Raw genomic sequence first — 18,772 nt, forward strand, 5'->3', positions numbered from 1 at the left:
TAAATATCTTATTTTGTTTGCCCTGATACTTTCCTTCCCAGAGCAAGCAAAATACATCTGGGAAATGAAATTCTGGTTTTAGTAACAAAAGTGCTTTTGGGGAAAGATGTTCAACCTCACCAACAATCAAGACTGCAAAATAGAACCTAAGGAATTGAAAGGTCTAATAATATATGGCATAGTCTCAACTCTGAGCAAAGGTACAGTGACACAGACATTCTCATTCACTGCCGGCACGCATGTTGCTGGGTACAACCTTTCAAGAAGGTAATTGGGCAACACGCAGATCGAGGACCTTAAAAATACTCATCATGCTAACCCATTAAATCCAATCCTTGGAATGCATCCTACAGAAATCAGGAATGAATGTAAGATGTTGACACAAGGATGTTCATTGCAACAATTTCTATTAAAAGAGTAGACACAGCTTTAATAATGTTCAACATATGGTACGCAATGGAGTATTATCAAGTCATTAATAGTAAGGGGCAGTGGAAAATACTTAGAATTCAATATGAAGTCAAAAGGGCAAGACATAAAATTCCATATAAACTATGACAATTTTGTAAAAGAGATATATACACATATGTGTGTGTGTGTGTATATATGATACATGTATATATGATTCTGAATGGAAATATACCAGTAATAGTCTTAAGAAAGTAATATTAGAGATGATTTCTATTTTTTCTTTGCATTTTTCTACATTCTCCATTTGTTACGAGCTAAGATACATTACTATTATAATTTTTAATGTTATTTTAAATGGAGTGCTATGGCCATAACAGTTTGGAAGTTCAGGAATGTGGTAACACCAGAATTACTGTTCAATGCCAAAGTAAAACGAGTAGTGACTCAACAAATGAAGGCACAGGAAGTGGGCAAGGAGATAACCTTTAGCAACCCAGAAGACTGACCACACAAGCGAGAAACCCAAGAAGGCAGAGAGGACAAACTATGATATTTAGAAAGAATTTGATATTACCTGTTTTGTTTAAAGTGGATAATACGCTCGAAGTAGCATCTGAAATAATGAAATAAAAGTGAAGCCTAATTATTGACATGATTAACAAACACGTGCATTGTCTAGGTTCCTTAAACATTTCACCTTTCCCCAAATCCTAGAGAAGTTAGAGAGTTTTGCAAAAGCCAACCGACACGACCAAATGTATTTAATGCTCACCCCGCCACACTGTCCATTCTCCAACCCCCAGACACCATTCCTGAGCAAGTATTCATCCTTTTAAAATGCATTTCTTGAACAGAGGTGATGTGTCTAAAATATAGCAACACTCCTATAATTATTAGATTGAAATAATCCCATTTATGTTTAATATTTTGTCCCTGTTTTACTCCATTATAATAAAAGTCCCTACGGGATACGATGTTTCCAGTTAGTACCAACTTTAAGATATAGCCCTGTGGATGCTGAATGGTACACTCTTAGGAAGCAATCTTTAAGCGATTCTAGTTTAAAATTAAAGTTCTTGAACATTACATTTAAGTAATTTTTAGAAAAACCTCATTTTGACCTGTTTCACTGAAAATTCCGTTGAAAATCTGTTCTAATTGGTATTTCTTTAAATAAAAATCATTCTATAATATATTATTCTGGATGAAACTTTAGGGGTGAAAAGGCATGTATTACATTAAGTAATGTATGACATTACTTAAAAACCCACATACAATGGATTCAAAACCTACTGCCAAAGGTATTTTGAAGGTGTCCTTTCACTGTAAAAAGTAATTAAGCATAAAAATGATAATATCTAGTCCTTCCCATTAGACCAAGTTTGAATTTAAACCAGTTTCGATCAGCGTGAGCTCCACCTATGATTGTTTAGCTCCTTAACCACCAACCACATGGTGCAAATTTTATTTTAACTAAGTAAGGGGCTGTGTAAAGCGTTGGGTTTTGACTGCACAAAGATGGAGGCTGTCTACCCACAGAGCGGGGGCCACAGAATGTGCTCTCCTGTCCACCTCCCTCCAACACAGCCCAGTTCTCTAGGATGATGAAGAAGGCCGGTTGTTGTTTTTTCATGTCAGACTATTTAAAATTGATACAATCATCTGGAAAAGGGCTATCTTTGAACACTCTGTGCCTCCAAATCCATGCTGAAGCCTACTGAAGTCACTGGATGTGCTTTTCACCTTTAAACAACCTGCCATATAAAATGTGCTGGCGCTGTGTTGGAGAGCAAGTTAAACAGGGCACTCAAAATGTGATCAATATTTCTCTTCTTTTACAGAACAGTTAGCGTGGGAGGGGGCTGTCCGCCCTCCGTGACAATAAGGATATTTTCATTTCGGCAAAAAGTTTCAGTTGTTCTCCACGGTTGATGGTTTTGGCGGTTTGTTTGATTTGGGGTTTTGTTTGTTTATTTGAATATGAAAACCCTCAACAGCACTCATTATACTTTTATTCACATTAAGTGTTATCAATTTTCACTTGCTTCAGAAAAATTCTTACCATTTAGGCTTGTAGTTTCAACCTCTTTGGCCCCGAGGGGGTGGGGGGGAAACAGTAAAAAGGTTTAATTAAATCACAAACTTAACAAAGTGGGTGAAATCTTGGTTTGAATTTTTTCAAAATCTTGCCTGCAGCAGTACCATTGGAGTAGGGGACAAAACCAACAAGAGATGATTCAGCTGTAAGAGGAAAAATAACAACAAAATTTGCTAGTTAATACTTTGAAACAATTATTTTTTGCATTTTAAAGGAATTAAAACTTTTGAGACGAATTATGCAAACAAGCAGACAACATGCTCTCAGACCAGTGTGAATCTGCAAGCCCCATAACCACTCAGAGAATATACACTTCATCAGAGAATTGCTGAGAAAGAACCCAAGAAGTGAAAGGAGCACAGCTGTCTCCTTTTACAGATGAAGAAGTTGACACCTGCTGCCTCAAAGCCTGCTCCTACCTATTGAAGATTAAGGAAATAAGTTCAGAAACCACAGCAAAATATGTGGCATACTACTTTCAAATCTTTTCAGCCAGAGAATTCTAGAAAACATTTTCTACGTTAAATATTTGTCAGACTACAGGGGCGACTGGGAGGCTCAGTCACTTGAGCGTCCAGCTTCAGCTCAGGTCATGATCTCGCAGTCCGTGGGTTCAAGTCCCACGTCGGGCTCTGTGCTGACAGCTCAGAGCCTGGAGCCTCCTTCTGATTCCGTGTCTCCCTCTCTCTCTCTGGCCCTCCCCTGCTAGCGCTCTGTTTTTCTCTCAAAATAAAATAAAGACATAAAAAAAGTAAAAAAAATTTCTCAAACTACAATTATGAAACATAGCAGCAGATCGGCTCCATTCTGTTAAGAGTGACGCCTGGCAACACTTCCCATAGTGAATTGAGGATTAAAAAAAAATAATAAAAAAATAAAACAACATTGCTATCACTCACCACTGTACTACCTAATACAATTTCCTAGTAAGTTATTTTAAAATATGGCTGCCACTAAGACAATCAAGTTATAAATTTCCCGTGGAGTACGTCCACTTACGCTAAGAGGTCAATCTACTGCATACATTTTGCATGTTTAAATATTAAAAAGATCCGATGGCTTCACTCGTACAGTATACACAGGAAAAGTAAACACAAACATTTTACAAGTGATACAAGCTCTGCAGTAGGCAGCCTGATATTCAGCCGGTGAGGACAACATTTGGGTGTGTCGAGGCACTTGGCTGGCCTGTCTGTGTCAGACTGCTCATGCGTTGGCTGAAACACACACACCCTGTCTGTCTTACATTATTGCTTCCATATTTTGTCATTTACTACATTTTTTTTTAATTACCAAGGATATTTCTTGAGAAATAAGACAGTTCCTGAGCAAACAGATTCAAAGTGTGGATATGGAATCCTTTGCTCTTGGGGCAAAACAAAACAATGGGCCAAAGCTGTTTTTCAATTAATGAGTATTAATTCTTCTGGAAGTTGATGAGTGGTAAGAAGAGGCCTGTGGGCACAAGCACCTGTCAGTTCCTGGATATGCACGGGCTCTTACATTCCGGTGAGTGTCACTCTCCCGCAAGGCACCCAGAACCCAGGCTGTGACTGGAACCAGTGGGTGCTTCCAAAGCTCCATACCCCATATTTCCATGCAAACAGGATTTTGTTAAGATATGACCATGATTAAGTCTGATGCCGGCTATTGAACTAGAAGTAAAATACAGTGGTTCATTTTACCCCAGCAGCTTAACAGCAAGGGGGCAAACTGGTGCAGTGAAAACAGTTTGGGCTTTGGAGGCTCGCAGTCCTGGGTTTGAATCTTTGCCCCATTACTTAGTAGTTCATAATAATGATAGTTATTACTTATTGAGGGTTTACTCTGTCAGGTGCATAGGTCATCTCATTTCATCTTCACAACTACCCTATGAAGCTGGTACTGTTACAGTCCCCAATTTATAGATGAAGAAACTGAGGCACAGAAAGGTGAAGAAACTTGCCCAAAGACACACAGCTAGCAATGGAGGCGAGAGGCTGGTGGCTGAGTTCAAACACAAGTAAGTAGTCTGGCTGCCCAGAATGTGCGAACATGAGCAAGTTTTATCCTCTCTGACCCTCAGTTTCCTCATTTAGAACCTGAATATAATAATTCCTATACTGCAAGACTGGAAACTGAATGAGATGTCTGAAGACTCCCAAGCATGTATATATATGTGCACAAGAAGTAACAGCTATCATTATTAATTTTTACTTATTTTTAATTAATTAATTAATTAATTTATCTTGAGAGAGCGCGCGTGCAAGCGGGGGAGGGGTACAGAGAGAGAGAAAGAGGGAGAGAATCTTTATTATTATTTTTAATGTTTATTTATTTTTGAGAGAGACAGAGACAGAGCATGAGCAGGGGAGGGGCAGAGAGGGAGGGAGACACGGAAACCGAAGCAGGCTCCAGGCTCCGAACTGTCAGCACAGAGCCCGACACAGGGTTCGAACCCACAAACCACAAGATCATGACCTGCGCCGAAGTCAGACACTTAACTGACTGAGCCACTCAGGCGCCCCATGGGAGAGAGAGAAGCTTAAGCAAAGCAGGCTCCATGCTCACCGCTGAGCCCAATGTGGGGCTCAAACCCACGGACTGTGAGATCGTGACCTGAGCCGAAATCAAGAGTCAGACACTTGACTAATTCGCCCAGGGAGCCCTTAATTTTATTTAAATTAATGAACAATAGAGCTCATTTTGATACCACTAAGGATAAAATGTGAGTTGACTCACCCCTTACCATAAAAGATTGTTCTACAACATATGGTATACCAGAAAGAACACAGGAGTGGGAGGCAGAAAAGCCATGTGCTGCCTGTGCGTGATGGGGGCAGGAGGCTGTGTGACCTTAGGTAAGTTAGTGGGGCTTCACGATCCTGTCGACTAAGGGACGGGACTGGACCACTTTATCCCTGAGGTCCAGTTCCAGCTAGCAGTCTCGAATGTGGGTTCTATTCCTGGTTCCTGCCACGACGGTCTAGTTAAAAATTTCTCTATATTTGCCTTCCCATTCTGAGGAGTGCTAAGCCCTCAGAAGCCCTTTGAGAAATATTTGTTCAGAGGCGACTGAGGAAGTATATTGAAGAGAACATCGCGCCCCTCAAATGTAGGGACATTCGGCAGGCTTATGGTCTTGATACTCGTCAGGAGACCCGTGAACTAGAATACGAACAATAACGTTGAAGAACCTAACCAGCTATAGTAATGAAAACCCACAATTCATTCCGCAGATTTGTCCATAAGTGTGGGGGCATCAATATGCCTGTCCTCTTGTCTATGTGTGCTATTGGCTTTTCAGATGTAGGTGTAATGACAGAATGTAATTAACCTTCATGGAAAAAAGCAACTTTGCTGTATCTGACTACGTGCCATATTTCATGGAGAACTTTTGGCATATTGTCCTGAAATTCCCCAAAGTCAAGAAATAACGGTCTTACCAGATGGTGATAACAAACTGGAATTATCGGCATTCTCTGTTGAGGAAAAAGGTGATTTAAAGTTAGTCTAGTGTGTGCAAGAATTTGTAGATGAACATCTTTAATGGAAGTGAATGTAAACTGACTTGCAAATAGCTACCAAAAGAGGGCAGTATATTAATTTACTATTATTTTCAACAGCCTCATCAGTCCTCTTCAAATCTCTACAGACACATCTCTGGCGAAGCAATTCTCTAATATAACTGTTGACGGTGCTCTCTAGATTCTGTTATATAATGATTTAGTGCATCATAAACTGACAATGATGACTAAGATCTTCAACTGTTGGCTAATATTCATTCGAATTTGTAAAAGGAAAGGTATCTATGTGCATAAACTAAACTTCCATTCACTGTTTCTTTTTTATGTTTTAATTTAATTTAATTTCAGTATTTTAGAGAGAGAGAGGGAGCACAAGTGGGGGAGAGGGGCATAGGGAGGGAGGGAGAGAGGGAGGGGGGAGAGAGAAAGAGAAAGAGAAAAAGAGAAAGAAAGAGAGAGAGAGAGAGAGAGAGAGAGAGAGAGAGAGAGAGAGTGTATCTTAGGCAGGTTCTATGCTCAGCACAGAGCCCGATGAGGGGCTCAATCCCACGACCCTGGGATCATGACCTGAGCCGAAATCAAGAGTTGGAAGCTCAACCAACTGAGACACGCAGGTGCCCCCAACTGTGCTTCTTTTTGTACCTATTAGCACAGCCTTTATACCTTTTAAGTACTACTTATGAGTTAAACTAGATCAGATGCCTCTGAATTTATAAGCTAAGAGACTGTGTTACTTATTTTGAGAAGATGCTCAGGTTCCTTAAAAGAAAACTAATTCTATTTTTCTCTCTGTGAAAAATATTACACACTTATTGGAGCAACTTCAGATAAATTACAGATAAAAAAGAAAATTAAAGCCACCTATCATTTCACCACCCAAATGTAATTGACATTAACATTTTGGCATATAGTCTTTGCTCTCTCTTTCTATATTCATATGTATATCTACATATGTATATAGATATATGAATATATGTGTGTATATGTGTCTTTATATGTATAAGAAAGATCATATCACATAAACTATTTGTAACCTGATTTTTCTCATGACATTGTATCCTGAACATTGTTCTATATCATTAAACAATTCTCCACAATACCACTTGTGATCACTGTATGGCATTTCATTGACTGGATAGACCATTAATTTATACATTTTGATGTGTATAATTTTTCATGATTACAAACAATGTCTCAATAAATACTTCTGGCTAAATTTTGGCATCCGAGAGGCACCTGGGTGGCTCAGTTGGTTAGGCGTCCAACTTCAGCTCAGGTCATGATCTCACAGTCCATGAGTTGGTTCGAGCCCTGAGTCGGGCTCTGTGCTGACAGCCCGGAGCCTGGAGCCTGCTTCGGATTCTGTGTCTCCCTCTCTCTCTGCCCCTCCCCTGCTCACGTTCTGTCTCTGTCTCAAAAATAAATAAAAACATTTATATATACACAAAATACATTTTGGCATACGAACTTGGCTATCTCCTTCAGAAATTCCATGATTTTGACTGCCAAAATGCCTTACAGAAAACAAATCAATTTATACAACCCTCTGCAGGACATGAGTATCACTTCCCCAAACTCTCACCCATGTGGGGTGTTATTTTTACATTTGTAATTTTTTTTTAATTACAAAGGAATGATTCTTTCCATAGTGGTATCCTGAAATACAATTAAAAAAAAAAAAGAATATGTATGTTTGGAAACTAAACTTGCACAGTGAAACATACCTGGTAGGGTCCAGGAGCCTATTTTCCTGAAGTGGTGGTAGGGTAGGAGTATTTTCTGGGATCATTAAAGCACAATTCTGCTTGAAAGCAAGACCGAATGAGTGCTCAAGTTCCCAATTACCCTGCAGCCACCAAGGCAAATGTACACAGAGTGGTTAGTGCCTTGATGCCTCAATTTAATTGGAATTGCTCCTCTTAGTCTCTGTCCTTCAGGGTAACCCTCAGGCTACGTTAATATTCCACCAGTGAGAGAGTCTGTTGAGTTAACAGGAGCTTAATTTTTAAATTACTCTTGGGAGCACTAAGGGCAAATCAGTCACTCACACCTTAGTATGGATTACTTCCAACCGGCTGAAATCTTCTGATCCTGTAGTAAAGACCTACCATAATGGGCCATGTTGACAAGAACTGGGAAGAATCAACATTCAATACGGGCTACTCTGAGAAGGACATTTATCAGTGCGGGCAGGTGAGGTGGAGTGGGCAGGGAGCGTGGCACAGGGAGGAAAAAGCATGAAGGTGCTGAGGAAGAGCTGGATGGCATGGAAACAGGGATGGAAAGTGATGTTTCAGGGCAACAGAGACTTAACCGCTTCCTCTCCAATTCTACCCAGGGGTTGACCATAGCCACCAATGATTCCAACCTTGTCCACTGCTAAATCCTCTGACGCAACAGCTAGGGCTGGCCTCTTCCATCTTGGAACCTAAGAGGCTCCCAGCAACGATCTACACTGATGAAGGGAGGAAATCTCGTTCACAAAACCAGAGATTTTTAAATTGTTATTGTCCACTTTTTTTCTCTTGGCATTTTCTTTCTTCTAGGGGCCCGAACGCTTAGTGACTAACATCGTACTCATTTTTTTCTCCCATTACGATCTTCCCACGTCACTCCTCCTGGTCCAAAATAGGGACGTCCCCGTAGGCCTTACATTTTCCCATCAGCCCATTTCTCTCAGGCTCTCTCCTCACTCACTTCCCATCTGTTACAATCAAAGAGGTGGTCGGCATTTCCAATGAGTCAGATATTTGAGCCCCGTGCCATTCTTAGGAGACAAAACATTGCCATTGTTACAAGGATTCATAAATAAAGAAAGGAGAAACATTTAAATTTTTCAGATTTTCCTTCGGAAACATCCAAAGAGCAAATTTTAAAGCATTATTCATTTATTGAAGCTTCAATTTAAGTCAATAAATAAAATTATTGCGATATGCCTATAAATTGTACTCAACGTGACTCTCTAGTGATGTTTCAAAACCAAGTCCGTATACTCCAGTTGTGATGAGCGGGACTTTGGCATGCATACACTGCAAATGGAAGCCAAAGGCAGGAACTGGGAACTCAAGACACCGGCCTTCTGAATGGAGTCTCTTATCCCACGTCACCTCCCTGACCCTTTCTTTCAGTTACTACCACCACCTCTGCAATCCCACAGGGCCAAGTGTGGTCTGAGCACTGTCATGCGAACACCTTACTGTCTTTGCCCCTCCAACTCCATATATCCAAAAACTCATCCCTCATCACCCCACATCATTTCCATATCCACTTAATTCTTGAATTTGATAGTATTGTTGGTAACATCAGCCAAATAATTTAAGGTGGAAATCTCAGTGTATTAGCTTCCTGTTGCTGCTGTAACATATTACCATGAACTTAATGGTTTAAGACAACACAAATGTGTTAGGTTAGAGTTCTGTAGGTCAGAAGTCCAATATGGGTCTCACCAGACTAAAATCACAGTGTCAACAGGCTACATGCCTTTCTGGAGGCTCTAGGGGTGAATCTGCATCCTGCTTATCTGGGTTACTACGGAATTCAGTTCCTTGCAGTCATAGGACCAACGTCCTCATCTTCTTGCTGGCTATCAACTAATTCTAGAAGCCACCCACATTTCTTGGTTCATGCCTCATTCCTCTATCCTCAAAGCTAGCAGTGGGATGGGGTGGGGAGCTCCTTCACCTGGGGCATGCTTTTGACTCATTCTTCTGCCTCCCTCTTCCACTTTTAAGAACTCCCAGGATTAGACTGGGACCACCCAGGTAATCCACGATAATCTCCCCATCCCACAGTCCTTAACTTTAATCACAATGTGCAAAGTCCCTTTTGTTCTGTAAAGTAACATATTTACAGTTTCCAGGCATCAGGACAGGGACATCTTACAGGACCCATTATTCTTCCTACCATACTCAGAAATCCAGGTTTTTTTTTTAATTTATAGAAAATATAAATCGCAAGGAACCACCCTCTATGGAAAACAAAATCCCACAGGGGTTAAGAGAAGGGCCTGGAAACCCAGAGATGGTTTCAACAATAGAACTGATTGTACAAATCAAATGCTCACTCTCTGGCCATTGCCCCTGGCTCCTCCCTTCTCCAACCTCCATGTCCAGTGCGCCCTTCTCACCGTAACCTCCTGTGCGCCCTTCTCACCAGAACATGGGGCTATTGCGAGGAGTAAAGAAAGATGGCGTATGTGTGACAAATAGCAATGGCAGTGGTTGGTGCTTCCTGTGAGCCAGGTTAACACTTCATACATACTTTATTATTTAATCAGCCAACAACTCCAGGAGATATGTGAATTCATTAGCATCGATCCATTTCAGGGCTTGAGAAACAGTCTGGGTAAGGCCCCACCAGTAATTCACTGTACAGCTGACATTTGAACCCAGACAGACTGACTTCAGAGCCTACCCTCTGAGCCTCTATTCTATCCTGCTTCCAATGACAAACTGTAGACCATAAACTAGTATATAAATGTAGGGTATTATTATTAATATTCCCTAATTGCTCTCTTGTCCGTTCCTTCTTCCCACTGCTCCCTTCTAAGCCCAGGCCTTGATCCCTCATACTTGAGTGAAATATTAGAACCCCAGAATCTTCTAATTGGAAAGGGTCTCCACGGTCTTTGCATTCGACTTCCCGCCTATTGCAGTCAGCCATTGAACAAATGCCTACCACTGGCTCGAGATCCCAATTCAGCTCCCAGGCAAGTTCTCTTTCTCTCACACAGTGGGAATCGTGCTGAGGTTTTTGAAAGTTTGAATTACTTACCGACATTTAAAAATGAGGTGATTTCAAATGCAATTCCAAATTTTCACCTTGCCAAAATCGGGAGTTTTAGATGACCTCTTTAGGTCAGCTCTCTGGCCCTCTAAAGCATACTCTGGGGCTGCAAGAGCCAGTGGAGGTGGCTCTCTATTTTTATCTTAAAGTTTATTCCTTGACTACACCATTCACTCAGCACTGTCTATGCCATTCACTCTCCATGTGTTGGGCATATACTACTGGGCGCTGTTATTTAACTTTTCTACTGTACGTCTTGTGTTCCCCACTAGATGCTAAGCTGCTTGATGCTTTATTATCCTCCGGGAATCCAGTCCAGTGTCCTGTATCTGGTAGATGTTCAAAAATATTTTTGGACTGACTGACGACATCATAAGGAGTCTCCATCAGTCAGGACCAGTCAGGAACCCATGACTGGTAGCTCAAGAGCAGGAACTTAACACAAATAGTGCAAAGAGTCAGGACCCTGGGATACAAAGCACGGCAGGGGAAGGTAGAGAACGGATCTGAGAGCAACGAGGCGGAGTCTATGAAGGAAAGCCTTGAGAGTACTTCTTGGATGGCTACTATTCAGAATCTGAAGTTTGGAATAGTAGTTGTAACCACCAATCACAGCAGACAGATTGCTTAACAGACCTTACAAATATGTGCTAAAATGGCCATTCGAATACATATCACAAACAACATAACAGATTCAATGGTCCTGACCCTTCACTGCCCACAGCAGTGACCTCAATAATCTACCCTTTACTGGCTTTTCTTCTCTTCCTAATGCCCTCTTCCTGTTCCCCCATTTCTGATTCCTGAAATCACTTCCCCAACAAATTACCTGCATACAAGTCAGGCGAGGTCGCAGCTGGCTGTTCCTGACATTTTCATTTTTCTGCCCACCCTCCGATGCCTGACACCGGGGGTGGGCGGGGAGGGTGTTGTAAGATGTAAAATGTGAGGTGGCTGGTGGTCTTAAATCTGTGACTGTGGCAACACTAATGAGTACTTACTTCCAACACATTCGCCCCAAGCTGAATGAGAAAGATAAAGACTTCACCTTCGAGGAGTGGATCTAACCCAGATACGACTAGCCCCCCTTGCATGAATATTTTAGACCCAGCTGAAACTTGGAATCTGGTGGCGGTCCTCTTCTGGACTGAATTACTATTCCATAGAGAGATGATTCAAAGCTAGGCGTCACGCCCAGGCACTCGTATATGGGAACCCCAAGCAAACCAATATTGTTTTGTTATTATATTGGCTCTTCAGGGCTTGGACAACAGATACTCTTCCAAGAGCTGTATTTTCGGATTTTACTACACATCCAACGAAATGAATGAAAACAAGTCTCCTTTGGCACGGCCGAAAAGTGTTTACTTGAGCTGTGACCGTCTCACGTCACACTGCTCAGTAAATACTCTGACATAACGTTTTTATTAAACGATTAATGACATCATTAGAGAAAACTTCAGCTGCTAGCTAACGGAACTCCCCAAAGTGCAGACGACCACCAAATCTAGGTGGGCCTTGGCCTTTATTGAACACTTACTAGACTGGCAGTAGACCCTCGCTTCTTCATAGAATGTCCCCATGTTCTCGTGAAACAGATGACCTTCTAGCCATGTCCCATCTCCTCCTACTCTCCCCTCGCTCAGCCACGCAGGCCTCCCTGCTATCCTTCCAACACAGTGGACATAGTTGCCCAACACAGTGGCCGGGCCTGCACCACTGATTCCTCTGGGGAATCACACACACACACACACACACACACACACACACACACACACACACGTGGCACTTAGATTGTGTGTGTCCTAACATTTTGTGCCCTAGACCCTTCACTTGCCTCATTCTAGTTCCAGCCCTGTATCACTGATAAGACTTTTTTTGCCTCCAAAAGAGAATTTTCACTCCCGTGGGGGCAATATTAGCCCCTGGAAAGAATGCATGCTCTAAGGTTATTACTCCTGGAAGAGATACAGCTTAAGGAGAGCAACATTTGCTTGGCTGCCCCTCTCCTCCCTGATTCCCAGTCCTGTCTAGGGTAATTCTACTGTTAGTTGACAAATTCTTTCATGCCAAAGCACCTGTAATTTATGGGTCAGGGAGAGTTTCTTGTAGTTTTAGGTGCAGAAGCACCTGGAAACGTAGGGGTAGGGGCACTAGTAGTTAGGGTTCAGAAGGTTTCCTAGTATCTTTTATTTTTTTTAATTTATTTATTTATTTTGAGTGGGGGGAGGCATGAGTGACGGAGGGGCAGAGAGAGAGGGAGAGAGAGAATCCCAAGCAGGCTCTGTGCTGTCGGCTCAGAGTCTGACATGGGGCTCAGACCCACCAACTATGAGATCATGACCTGAAGAGTCGGACCCTTAACCAACTGAGCCACCCAGGCACCTCTCAGACCGCACCACTCTGCCAGCTCACGGTCAAGCAGTGAACCCCTTGGCATCTTAGTTTAGGTTCTCCGGGGGTGCAGAGCCCAGGATAAGGACTTGGATGCAAAATGGGCTCTCCACTCTCCCCAGTCCCTGGCACAAAACAACATATACTGTTTTATACAGCTAGAAAATAAATGAAGAAGGTGATCAGAAGCGAGATGGCCAGAGAGGTGGGTGCTACGGTAGACCGGCCAAGACACGATGAGGGCTTGAACCTGTGCTTGGGAAGCTGGCACGAAAAGAGGTTCTACAGACACTTCTAAGGTAAGGTGAGAGGATGGGGTGTCACTGAGATGTCGGGGTGCGGGGGAAATCGGAGTCGGCCCCAACAGCCGATGTGACATTGCCCTGAATCCCTCCAGTGTGATAAGTAGGCTAACAACCTCGACCACGAAACCCAGACAGCCGAGGTTCAAACGCGCCACTTGTTAATTCCGCACACCTTTTGTAATCTGCCACCACATAACTTTGGACAACTTACTTGCCCCACCCGCACTTCGGCTTCCCATCTGGAAAATAGGGATGAAGATAATCACAATAGGACGCACTTCACAGGTGCTACTGTTACAGTATTGAGGAGACCACACGGGAAATTCTGCTCGTGTACATAATTAATACGATCGTGCTCCATTCCTCGTTTTCCCAGGGACCTTTACTAAAAATGATTCCTCCCTTCTACTCAGCAAGATTTCCACTTCACTTTCTTTTTTCTTTCTATTATTTGCTTCTGATTTTCAGACACCTTTGGGATCACTTTGGAAACGTAAAGAAAGAGGCAGAAGTCAAAGGGTTTCAGGAGATCCGGTGACTGTAACTTATATTTAAGTTCTTGCACAAAGTCGAGACCTGGCAAAATTTCAGGGGACAAGCGAAAGGCACATGGAATCATGATGTTCTGAGGTTGCCCTCTAGTGGGATGTGTAGTCTCCCTAGGGGTCACTGGCTGGCTTCTAAACATTAACATTAGTTTCTTTTCTAACTATAATAATAATGTGGGTTTGAGTGGAGAAAATTCTAAACCACAGAAAAGTATAAAGAAAAAATTTTTCTACATAGTCATCATAATGCTTTTACTCAAAGATGAGGTCAGCCAGCTGTACGGATCTTCAGACTATCTTTGGGCCAGTTGCGGAACAGAAACACTTAAATAGAGCCTTGGGGATGTTAGCATCGTGTTTTATTGAAAAGTATTAAGAGACACAAAATTGAGCTCATTAGCGTTCTACTATGCACGGTGTCCTGGTAACATAGCTAAGCTGCATTTCCCAGAATTCCCTTTTCTATACGTTTGTGGGTTTCGTGGGACACGAGAGAGCGTCCCGGGGGAGATGTGGGCAGACACGGAGCAGCAGCTGCCTCACGTCTTTGCTGTGAGGTGGCTGCCAGCCCACAACTGCTGTGCGCACCCACCCGCCCTCCGCCCGCCCTGGACCCGCTCCAGCTTCTCTGAGTCCTGGGCGAGGTGTGTATTTTATTTTTACTTTTTAAAAAATTTTTTTTAATATTTTATTTATTTTTGAGAGCAAGAGACAGAGTGTGAGTGGGGGAGGGGCGGAGAGAGAGGGAGACACAGAATCGGAAGCAGGCTCCAGGCTCCGCGCTGTCAGCACAGAGCCCGGCGCGGGGCTCGAACTCACGGACTGTGAGATCATGACCTGAGCCGAAGTCTGACGCTTAACCGACGAGCCACCCAGGGGCCCCGCGAGGTGTGTATTTAATCTCGTGCTAAGGCGGGCACCTGGGGGACTCAGTCGGTTGCGTGTCCAACTCTTGATTTTGGTGCTGACAGCACAGAGCCTGCTTGGGATTCTCTCTCTCCCTCTCTCTCTCTCTCTGCCCCTCTCCCACTCACGTTCTCTCCCCCACCACCTTCTCTCAAAATAAACAAACATTAATTTTGTGCTAAGGGGCCAGTTTCTGCGGGACAATCGTAGCACCAGCCACAGGTAACAAGAACTGACATGGGTTTCAGTCTGTTGTGGGTTCCAACTTGTCCCTGTTGTCACCCGTCTTACTGCCCTCCCTACAGCCTTCCCGACTGCCTTCCCATCATAGATGTCAAGTTCTGGCATCAGATGTGAAGACAACAGCTTTACAGAGACTGCTTAGCTGGCTCCCACAGCCCTATAATGTCAAACCCCTGTGACAAATTCGTGTGTGTGTGTGTGTGTGTGTGTGTGTGTGTCCCTAGTGATTCTCCTTCTGTGACTGAACCCTAACTTATACAGTATGAAATAGAAAACTTCTGAAGCAATTAGAACAATTCTCTATAGCTGCCCTGTTCACTACAGCAGCCACTAGCCATGTGTGGCTATTTAAAGTTAAATTAATTCAAGTTAATTAAAATTAAAATCCAGTTCCCCGGTCACGTTTCAAGGGCTCAGTAGCCACATGTGGTTGGTGGCTGCTGTACTGGGCAGCACAGATACAGAATGCTCCCGTTATCAAAAGAAAATCTCTATTACTATGCTGGTCTCTAGTGATAATGGCTAGTGTTGACTGAGTCCTTACAATGTGTCAGACGCATTACAGGCATCTCTGGATGCGTTAACTCATGTAATCTGCATATAATTCTATGAAAAAGGTACTGCTATTTTACAGATAAGGAGACTAAGCAACAGAGATTAAACGCCCTGTAACAGTCAGAGGAAATAAACGGTAGAGGTAAGATTTGACCCCAGAAAGTTCGGAGCCTGTAGTCTTAACCTTAAGCCAAACCGTGAAGGTCCCGGCGGCCTGGGTTGGCCCAAAGGGAGTGAGGGGGTGGCTCTGGCGGGCCTCCTGCCCTCAAAGGACTCTCTCCTGATTGGATGATGAGCGTCTCGGTAGTGACCATAATAGACTCCCCCCAGCTTGGACCGTACGAACGCGGGCTCTTACGTGATCTCAAAAAAGAAAAGATGCCTGTCCCACCCCACCCTGCCTTCCGATGGCAGAATGAGATGTACCATTGGGGAGAAGGGTCACTGATGTATTAGTTAAGGTAAGGCAAATCGCCGCGATAATTAAATCCTAAAATCTCAGGGGCTTACCAAAGTGGCAGCTTACTTTCTATGTGTAAAGTCCAATCAGCAGCCTATGGGCCACACCTGGGGGGCTCAGTCGTTTGAGCGTCGACTTCGGCTCAGGCCACGATCTCACAGCTTGTGAGTTCCAGCCCCGCGTCGGGCTCTGTGCTGACCGCTCGGGGCCCGGAGCCTGCTTCCGATTCTGTGTCTCCCTCTCTCTCTGCCCCTCCCCTGCTCGTGCTCTGTCTGTCTCTCTCAAAAATAAATAAACGGTAAAAAAAAAAAAAAATTTAAAGTCCAGTCAGCAGTCTAGAGTGGAGTGTAGAGTGGAGCAGAGAGAGGCTATCCGCTCCGTGCAGGCACTGAGGAGCCCGGGCGGCCAGGGGCACCGCCATGTTCAACACGAAGATTCCAAGTGTGCTCCGGAGAGCAACATCCAGCAGGCACACAGGGAAAGAGAGTGAGGGGAATCGGGTTTTTAATGGCCAAGCCGCAAAGTGGAAACATCATTTCTACCCACATACATTAGCCAGAACTCAGTCACTCAGCCACTTCTACTTGCAAGGGAGGCTGGGAAATACAGTCTGGCTGTGTGCCGAGGAAGAAAAAAATTAAAGTTTGGTGAACTGCCAGCCAGTCTCTGCCACATCAGATTTACTTTGAGTGTCACAGAATAATTAAGATCCATTAAACTAATGATGGGACAAAATTAATGCTAAAATTACTCTCCCCAACCACCATTTTCTCTCTTGTTCTTTGTCATGATATTGACAAGGTCAAAAGTCAAGGAATCAATATGAATTTGAGAGCTGATGCATGGGGGCACTTGTACCCTAATGTTTACAGCAGCACTTTCAACAATAGCCAAATTATGGAAAGAGCCTAAATGTCCATCAACTGAGGAATGGAAAAAGAAGATGTGGTTTATATATACAATGGAATACTACCTGGCAATGAGAAAGAATGAAATCTGGCTATTTGTAGCAACGTGGATGGAACTGGAGACTGTTATGCTAAGTGAAATAAGTCAGACAGAGAAAGACAGATATCGTATGTTTTCAGTCATATGTGGGTCTTGAGAAACTCAACAGAAGACCAGGGGGGAGGGGAAGTGGGGGGAAGAAGTTACAGAGAGGGAAGGAGGCAAACCCTAAGAGACTCTTAAATACTGAGAATAAACTGAGGGTTGATGGTGGGGGAGGGGAGAGGGGAAAGTGGGTGATGGGCATGGAGGAGGGCACCTGTTGGGACGAGCCCTGGGTGTTGTACGGAAACCAATGTGACAATCAATTTCATGTAAAAAATATGAATTGGAGGAGGTAGAGGAGTCCCTGCCACTTTGAGGCTCAATATGAACTCCCCTTCTTTGTGACTCACCTCCCTCGCTTTGCTCCCAGCAAACATCCATATCATGGTTTTCTCATGACCCTCAAGAGTAGAACTCCCATGTGACAAACCATTTCTCTAAGTAGATGCATACCAGTAAAGCCACTAACAAAAGCTGGATGTATACTGCCGATGCATACTACTTGGCTGGAAAAGTTGTATATCTGGGGCACCTGGTTGGCTTAGTTGGCAGAGCATGACCTCTTGTTCTCACAGGCATGAGTTCGAGCCCCACATTGGATGGAGACATCCTTAAGAAAATAAAAATTAAAGAAAATTGTTTTAAAGAAAAGTACTCGTGAGTTGCCTCTATTTTGAGGCCGTGTAAAAAGCTTTGCTGTAGCGCTTCTGGATAGAAAATCCTTAGCAGGCCTTTTGGCCTTTGTACGTTAGTGGCTCGTGTTCTAATGTCTTCGCCTTATATTGTCTTTGGCTTGTTGTGAGCTCTGAAAGACTGATCTGGGATTCCTCACTTTTAATAACGTGTAAATCTTGATCTGGTAAATTCCTCCATCTGAATAAAGAGCCATGTCCATTTATTTGTAATAAATGAATGAGCATACCTCCTTAACCAAGCTTTAAATGTGATTGAGAAACTGGGCTCTTGGGGCACCTGGGGGACTCAGGCAGTTAAGCGTCTGACTTGCTTTCGGCTCAGGTCAGTTCGTGAGACTGAGCCCTATATCGGGCTCTCCGCTGACTGTGGAGCCTGCTTGGGATTCTCTCTCTCCCTTTCTCTCTCTCTCTGCCCTTTCCCTGGCTCATGCTCTCGCTCTCTCTCAAAATATTTAAATAAACTTAAAAAAAAAAAAAAAAAAAAGACCGGGCTCTTGAGTGAGACTTACTTGGTTTCAAATCCTGGCTCTGCCTTGAGTAAATTTCTAACACTTCCCTGCTTGTATTTGTGCACCTGTAAAACGGGGGTGATTATTTTGCCTAAAATTATATTACATTTATATTTTATCACAGTTCTAGCAGTAAATCATAATTATTAATTCAGACTCTGTGCTCTTGAATAAAGCTTACTTTTATATAATAATGGTGTTTTTTTCCTTTTAAGATTTTATTTTTTAAGTAATCTCTACACCGAATGTGGGGCTCGACCTCACAGCCCCAAGATCAAGAGTCACATGCTCTTCTGACTGAGCC

The 18,772-nt window shown here is 43.2% G+C and overlaps 1 protein-coding gene across 2 annotated transcripts in view; it reads right to left on the bottom strand.

Annotated features, from left to right (window-relative positions):
• Positions 1-18,772, bottom strand: part of ADGRG2 (adhesion G protein-coupled receptor G2) — a 121,867-nt gene that overhangs the window by 38,348 nt on the left and 64,747 nt on the right. Inside the window, exons 4-7 of one of the 2 annotated variants that reach the window (XM_042974619.1) lie at positions 5,935-5,970; positions 2,602-2,652; positions 2,474-2,497; positions 986-1,024 (exon numbers count right to left, since the gene is read on the bottom strand). In XM_042974619.1, the coding sequence (XP_042830553.1) occupies positions 986-1,024; positions 2,474-2,497; positions 2,602-2,652; positions 5,935-5,970 (150 nt within the window). Of the gene's footprint in view, positions 1-985; positions 1,025-2,473; positions 2,653-5,934; positions 5,974-18,772 lie in introns of those variants that run through there. The other variant, XM_042974620.1, reaches the window with a different exon arrangement.

Source organism: Panthera tigris, chromosome X (assembly GCF_018350195.1).
Source record: "Panthera tigris isolate Pti1 chromosome X, P.tigris_Pti1_mat1.1, whole genome shotgun sequence".
Taxonomy (NCBI): Eukaryota; Metazoa; Chordata; class Mammalia; order Carnivora; family Felidae; genus Panthera; species Panthera tigris.